This window comes from Odontesthes bonariensis, chromosome 3, assembly GCF_027942865.1.
Source record: "Odontesthes bonariensis isolate fOdoBon6 chromosome 3, fOdoBon6.hap1, whole genome shotgun sequence".
Taxonomy (NCBI): Eukaryota; Metazoa; Chordata; class Actinopteri; order Atheriniformes; family Atherinopsidae; genus Odontesthes; species Odontesthes bonariensis.
Window position 1 is genome coordinate 2,564,570 of NC_134508.1, and position 8,178 is coordinate 2,572,747.

The 8,178-nt window shown below is 42.0% G+C and overlaps 1 protein-coding gene across 1 annotated transcript; it reads right to left on the reverse strand.

The window, feature by feature from the left end:
• Nucleotides 1–2,293: 2,293 nt before the first annotated feature.
• Nucleotides 2,294–4,725, reverse strand: LOC142377640 (nuclear factor 7, ovary-like). The gene has a single exon (XM_075461948.1). It carries the CDS (start codon nt 4,723–4,725, stop codon nt 3,343–3,345), a length of 1,383 nt encoding a protein of 460 aa, XP_075318063.1. The 3' UTR covers nt 2,294–3,342.
• Nucleotides 4,726–8,178: the final 3,453 nt, after the last annotated feature.

Genomic DNA, 8,178 nt, shown 5'->3' on the forward strand with positions numbered 1-8,178 from the left:
AGACGCCATCTCCTGCTATTTCTTTTGCTATGCTCCCTAGCTAACTTGTCAATCCTTAAAGCTGATATTCCTTCAATAAATTTACTGCATCTAATCCTTTCTTTGTCGATTCTTTTGGATGATGTGATATGATCATGTTTTCATCATGACTACAAACTGAAACCTTAGTCCATTCGTTCACTAAGTAATGAAGCCATTCTGTAGTGCTGTTTAAAATCAACTAAAGCTTCTCTTGCACCATATAAATCACTACATTTCCATCACATGGTAAGTAAAAAATGGTGTACACATGATGTAATCAACACGAGTTGAAATGGACCATCATGCTCTTGTTATAAATTGGCTTTATTCTTAGACTTTATGTATTCATATTCTGTAGTTCACTAAATAATCTATGTTCCTAGTTTGTACGTTTACACTCTGCTCATACAAACGCAATGTGTGTCCAAGACTTTAAGATGACGTAGCGGGATAAAATAACTGGGTCAGATAAAGCGTCTCTATTAGGACGGATAGGTCTGGTACAGTAGATGCACGCTTGAAACAACACTCACACACACACATCGCTTATCACATCCAAACAACATGACGAAGACGGTGGATGGCCTGCTCACATCACTAGTAAATGTTCAATGATACGTTGTAAAGTGTAGGTACAACCTCTGAGATAAAGGTGAACATAAATATGAAATGTTTCCGGATATCGGGGCTCGGTCGGACGGATTTCATGTGAGAACTCTGTCTCTCCGAGTCCAGCGCTGATACTTGACCTGTGACCTCCAATAAATACTTTGTTTAACTTAAGACTGCTCCAGCTTGTTCTTGGGCTTCCAATAAAAGAATCGGGCTAACTTAGTCTGTGAGTGAAGCTGAAAACAGCAGACAGAATACAGTCAGCCATGGCTCCCCTCCCAGCTCTACTGACTTCATCAAACTGACTGTTTGTGGTGTTTTTGGTCAAACTCACCTTCAGTGTGTGGAGTGTGAGCAGCTTGAAGTTTCCACTTCTCTCTCCTGCAGCTGGACTCGCTCAGAGGAAGCTGTGAGTTTGGTCTGAAGGTGAATCTGATCGTCTGTGTGTCTCTCTGTAGTGAAGAAGAATCTCTGACTGTTTCCTGCTCCGTCTCAGGTCAGTCGGGTGGAGCTTAAACCTGTTAGACCTGCTGCCTCACCTGTAACTAAGGTGTGTTTTGTTCCAGAGAGGGAAACCTGTCAGCAGCTCTGAAAGTTAATGATAAGTAGGTTTTATATTTTTATCTGCACAGTTCAGAACAACAAACACTATGAAGAATGTAAAACATTCAGTTGTGATGCAGCTCTGTGAAAAAGAAGAATAAGCAGCTAAACTCAGCAACAGCAGACATGGAGGTTATGACTTCTGCAACCAGCTGTTTTTAATCACAGTAAACATACCCAATGACCATATACAACATCAGTGTCTGTGAGCATGTGTGTTTGGCCATGACAATGTGATGGGAGCACAAGATGCAGCTGAAAAAATGTGAATGTTGTGGCACAAAATGGAGCTAATTGTACTTGACTGAAGCCGGCTATAGGTGGTTGTGGTTAATCATATCTAGCTTTATTTTAGCCCCCTGCAACTCATTTTACCCGAAAAGTTGGCTGTCAGCCGACATTGAAACTAGTTTCAGCCAATTTGCCGTTTAATCTGTGGGAGGGGTCTGCATGACCCAAGTTGTTTTTAGTCAGCTCAGGTCGTGTGTTAGATCAGTGTGTGTTTTAACTTTTGGAGGCACTGTGCTGTCACAGGCTGCTCACACTCTTCCTCATTTTTATGGATCACTGTTAGTACTAGATGATAAATATAATCAATAAATAATTGCTGGAAATTCAAGTTACTGGGATCTAAAGTCTCAAATGACCTGAATTGGACCCTCGACACTGACATAAAAAGCATTGAGGCAGTGAGGCAAATCAGAGAGGCTCTCCTGGAGGTGAGGGAGTCAACTGTAGACCCTTTGGTGAGAGTTGCAGCTCAGTCTTTGGCTGAGGAGATTGGATCCATTCGCATTTGTACAGCCATGTATGACATTCTGAGCAAGATCCAGCGTGTGAGTGAACTGATGCAATCACCCTCCGTGCAGCTAGAGGTCGCTGCCAACCTGCTAAAGAAAACCAGCCATTCCCTCACCTGCTGCAGAACCACTGGATTTTCTGATGCACAGACAACTGCAAAGGAGATGTGCAAAGAAATGAATGTGGAGGCTGAACTCAAACAAAAGCATTTGAGAATCTGTGGTGGAAATGTTAGTAAGGCTCAGAGTCGGTTATTTTCTGAGGAGATAAGAGGCTTTTAATAATATCTTGCAAGAGAGAACAACACAGCAGGAAGTACAGAGCTGCTCTGACCACCGAGACAAAAACAAGTCGTTATAATGCACATTGTTGCGTCATCGCTCCTCGGGTGTAGTTGAGCGTTCTTATCTACCTTTCCTCCCCAGCTACAGTCGAGGTTACACAGACACAGCTGCAAGTCCCAGCTTCCCTTCTATCCTGCTTAAAGTGCAGCTTTATCATACAACCAGCACACCGTGTTCTCGGGAGGAAAGAGAAAAACGGGATGTGTTGGGATCTGGCAACAAGGTCATCTGCAGGTTATACACAGTAACACTCAATACAATGCATAGAAGAATTCATTTTCCATTCCAAATCACAAAAAGGTTCTTTGGTTACGAGTTATCAATCAAAGTCCTCCAGGCCAAATGATTCCTGCTCATTAAATGCAGCGAACAGGAAAGTCTTCATGTTTGATTTAAAAGAAGAAGAGTTGATGCAGAGCTGCAGTTATCTGGGAGTTTGTTCCACATATATGATCCATATTATATCTATAGATACATTTTATATTCAGATGTCTGTGATCAGAGTTTAACTGATTTAAAATGATCATATTTCTCTGATCAGTCTGATCTGATGATGAGCAGCTGAGCGATCAGAGCATCCCTCATTATAAAGGCAGAAAAACATGTAAATGTACCTGGAACACAGTGAAAATACAGATTATTGATCGCTGCTGAGAACATGGATGTTAAACATATTAACGAGCACGTTTGAAAATGTCAGCAACTGAAATTAAAGGTGAAGCCGCTGCCACAGCAAAACTAAACTTCAGGTCATCGACTTCATGTGACGTTTCATCAGTACAGATTATTAAGCAGATATGAAGCTGATCAAACTGAACTGATCAGAGTTTAAAGCCAAACAGCAGCTCTGCTGACAGATCAGATCAATACATCTAAAATGTTCCTGTTTGAAGATGAAAACACTGAGTTTCACACAGATCAATAAAGTCTCATGTGAACTGTGTTCTTCATCCTGAACACATCAGATCTGTTCCACCGTCACTGAGACCTTCAGAGGTAACATCTTAGCTTTATTATTAGTGGAAGTAAATGGAAACATCTTCTCAGTGAAAGTGTGTGTGAAGGTGTGTATGTGTGTGTTTGTATCCAGATCAGAGAACGTCAGCTTTCCTTTGTTCCAGTCCAGTTTCACTCTGATCCTCCGGAGCTTCTTTGGTACTGACAGAAGAGGGAGTTCAGCTGCTGGTGATGAAGCTCTGTATTTACCTTTATTGAGCCAAATTGCCCAAAATCCAGTCGATAATCTTCCCTTCCTCTCAGCAGACTCTGCTTTCACACCAAGTCCCCAGACTGTACTGTCTCCAACCTCGACATCCCAGCTGTGAGTCCCTGAGTTAAAGCCCTCAGAACTCAGAACAGCGAATCCTCTGAACCTCTCTGGATTATCAGGAAGGTTCTGTTTCTCTCCTGCACTCACAGCGGTCAGATCCTCAGACAGGATGAGCTCTGGACCAGCAGTGTTTGGGTCCATAATGAGAGGAGTGTAGCAGACCATGTCCTTCATCTTGTTCCAGATGTTGAAGGCCAGGTTGCCCAGGTGTTTGGCCTGGTCTATCAGAGCTCCTGCAGGCAGCTGTGGATCATCCAGCAGGGGGCAGCGCTGGACTCTTTCCACTGCAGCCTTGTAGTGGTTCAGGAATGAGACGCCTTCAGCTCTCAGCTCCTCCTCTGTGGCTCTGACTGTGTCTGAAAGAGCTGCCATCTCTCTGCTCAGAGCCTCCATCTTCTCCTTCATCATCCCACTCTTCTGCTGCTCTTCCTCCCTCAGTGCAGCCAGCCTGGCCTCCTCTTCCTCTGCTAAAAACTGCCGAAGCTTCTTAAACTGCTCCTTAATCTGCCTCTCTGTGTGTCGGGCCTGGACCTTAATGTGTTCTGCTGTTTGATCAAACTTCTCTGTAACTTGCTTCTGGAGCTCCAGTTTCTCCTTTAAGGGTTCCAGAGATTTCTGAAGTTCCTTCTTGTGTTGCTGTGCAGCTTCATCGATGGGTCTGAATCTGTGGTTGGAGTGTTTTTCTGAATCTCTGCAGATGATACAAACCGGCTGCTGATGGTCCAGACAGAAGAGTTTGAGTTTCTCAGAGTGCAGACTGCAGAGAGCCTCTGAAGCTCTGTGATCTCTGTCCTGTACGAAGGACTCACACAGATTCTTCAACACCAGGTTACAGGGTGGGATGTCCTTTGAAGATCTTCTCTTACAAACTGGACACTCTTGTGCTGGTTTCTCCTTCCACCAGCTCCTCAGACAGTCTCTACAGAAGCTGTGGCTACATGACAGAACAACAGGATCTCTGTAGATGTCATGACAGACCGAACAGCACAAATCTTCCTCTGATCTGGAAGCCATTTAGTCTGTGAGTGAAGCTGAAAACAGCAGACAGAATACAGTCAGCCATGGCTCCCCTCCCAGCTCTACTGACTTCATCAAACTGACTGTTTGTGGTGTTTTTGGTCAAACTCACCTTCAGTGTGTGGAGTGTGAGCAGCTTGAAGTTTCCACTTCTCTCTCCTGCAGCTGGACTCGCTCAGAGGAAGCTGTGAGTTTGGTCTGAAGGTGAATCTGATCGTCTGTGTGTCTCTCTGTAGTGAAGAAGAATCTCTGACTGTTTCCTGCTCCGTCTCAGGTCAGTCGGGTGGAGCTTAAACCTTCCCCGAACTAAGGTGTGGTTCGTTCCAGAGTTCAGAGATAAACCTGCCAGCAGCTCTGGAAGTTAATGATAAGTAGTAGGTTTTATATTTTTATCTGCATTTTTATATTTTGTGATGCAGCTCACATTTAACTCTGTTAAAAACAAGAATAAGCAGCTGAACTCAACAACAGCCGACATGGAGGTTATGACTTTTGTGACCAGCTGTTTTTAATTACAGTAAACATACCCAATGACCACAAATAACTTCTCCCTTCATAACAGAATAGCTGATTAAACTTGAACACTATTGTCTGATAAGTAACTGCATGCCTTAAAGGGACACTATGTAATAAATTAAGTCATTTATTAGCTCAAATCAACATATTAATTCATAAATTAGTCCTCATTGGTGTAAAATTATCTCTGTCAACAATCTCACTTATCCTCCTGAGTGAAGAATAACTTGTCTGTATCTACATAGAGCGGGCAAGCTCTATGGAGGCTGCCATGTCCTTCCGCTCTATGAAAAACCACGAAGTGCCGAGAGGGACATAAAGCACTTCGAATCGCGTTTTCCCCAACGCCAGGCCTCACGTCCGCCGAATGGCTTATTACTGGCGCTAATGGTAAATAGATTTTATCTGGTAAATTATCCCACTAATAATGCATTGATTGTTACCAAACTTCTGCCGTAGTACACATAGGCTCTTAACTCACAAAACGAGGCATTAGAAAGTTTGTAAGTTTACCGGGAGTTTATTTAAAAGAACACTTTCCAGATAGCAACTACACACTGCTGCTAACGCTAACGCTGCTAACGCTACGTCGACGTCACTTCCGGTAACTCCCAGAATATGACTAATTGCATTGCTTGCACACCAAAGGCTGTCAACTTCTGTTATCTGACATGTTATCTGTCATCTGTATTTATAGTGTTGTTGTATGTGTGTTATGTAATCCTTTGTACTGTGTCTTGATGTCTTTTTGTTTGTATGGACCTTGAGTCTGAAGCTAAAGCTTCTTGAATCTTGACACATACCGCCTGCCGTAGTTCAAGAAGTTGCAGCGCACATTTGAAAACGCGAGGCGCTAGAGATCAAATTCATTCGACTTTGCAAAATAAAATTGTATTCAGCGATTCAGTTCATAACTTTTATGGACAGAATTTCTAGGCGTTTTGGCGACCTCAGAATCGGGTCTCTGCTTTTTGCGGACGACGTGGTTCTGTTGGTGTTTTCGGGACGAATGGAGCAGGAGGTTGACAGGCGGATCGGTGCGGCGTCTGCAGTGATGCGGGCTCTGCACCGGCCCGTCGTGGTGAAGAAGGAGCTGAGCCAGAAGGCCAAGCTCTCCATTTACCGGTCAGTCTATGTTCCTACCCTCACCTATGGTCACGAGCTGTGGGTAAGGCAAGGCAATTTTATTTATAGAGCACAATTCGTACACAAGGTAATTCAAAGTGCTTTACAGCTACATAAAATCACAAGAAGGCAATAAAAATCATTAAAAAGAATTAAAAAATTAAAAAAACATTAAAAATAATCATTAATTAATTGATTTAAAAGTGCAGATAAAATAATTTCAGGTGTCATATGCACAGCTTAACAGAACTGTTTTAAGCCTGGATTTAAACAATGTCAGAGTTGAGGCCTGTCTCACATCTTCTGGAAGACTGTTCCAGATGTTAGGAGCATCAAACTGAAACGCAGCTTCACCTTGTTTAGTTTAGGTAGTGACCGAAACAATGAGATCGCGAATACAAGCAGCCGAAATGAGTTTCCCCCGCAGGGTGTCTGGGCCATAGACATATATACGTAGACGCCTCATGGCGTGCTGGAACGCAACAGCGTCGCCGCCATATTGGCTGGGTCTCCTCAGTCTCAGCTCGCACCAGAATCAATCGAAGTCGACGGAGAGTGAGCTACTATGTTCGTATTTAGTGCAGTTTACGGTTGCAATAACCCAATAACCGGCACAGTATTAATACCAGATGGCGTGGGATTACCTTCCACAAGTAAGATTTAACAATAACTTTGGTTATTTTACCATATATAATATTATGTCATCCTAACTAACGTTACATGCAATGTTATTACAGCAGGGACCGGTACTCTCTCTCATTGTCTCTTGCTGTTTTTTGTTTTTCTTCATATTTTGAAGGTTTCCCAGTGATACAGGCCTGAGGAGGCAATGGGAAGTTGCTATAAGACGGGAGGGTCAAAGCTCTTATATTATCTTATATTGCAAAACAGTTATTTTTCAAGGGTTTCAGCTCCCCAGCCCCAGTTGCAAGCCTAACAGGGTAGTATAACGCTGGAATGACCTGGAATTATAACGCTTATTTTTCTAGGCCTTTAAAAAAATTGTACTGAGCTGGTACAGTATATATGTGCAATATTATATTAGATAGATAGATAGATAGATAGATAGATAGATAGATAGATAGATGGATAGATAGATAGATAGATAGATAGATAGATAGATAGATCCCAAAGGAAATTCAAGCATCCAGTAGCACAGTGGTACCCGTACCCCTAGTGGTACGGGGAGGTACTGCAGGGGGTACGCGGCGCACGGGGAGTTTTTTTATTTTTATTTTATTTATTAAGGCGTCACACTTTTATGGAGGACTGTTTATGAAGGAGACTCCAGTTTTGTGATGAATGTTACATGAGTTAGGCCTGTGTTTTATTCTTATGTTGAATTCAACTGAGGTTAAAAAGAGAGAGAAAGCCTGAGAATTTTATGTTCAAGTTAAGGATATTAAATAAAATGATTTTCATGTAATAACCACTGTGTTGCTCTACTTTTGGAGAATCATCGCACGCATTGTATGTGTGAGGGGGTACTCAGGCCAAAAAAGTTTGGGAACCACTGCAGTAGCAGACATAATAAAGCAATAAAAATGTTTATACAATTATAAACACTTTAAAAACAATCTAAGAATTTAAAAAACAGTTTAAAAATATAAAGTGATCAGTGAAATTCAGAAGCACCATCACTGAGAGAGTTACATATACGGCTTCAATAAATGAGTAATAAGTCATGTAGATGAATAATGAATAAAATATTTTTGTATTCTATTTTATTCAATGTTTACTTCCACCATATTTATAATTCCATCATTTTTAGAACTGTATATATCTTTTTCTAATATATTTATAACTGTT

Excerpts from the sequence above, each read along its gene's own strand:
- LOC142377640 (XM_075461948.1), bottom strand. The coding sequence starts at position 4,725 with ATGGCTTCCAGATCAGAGGAAGATTTGTGCTGTTCGGTCTGTCATGAC.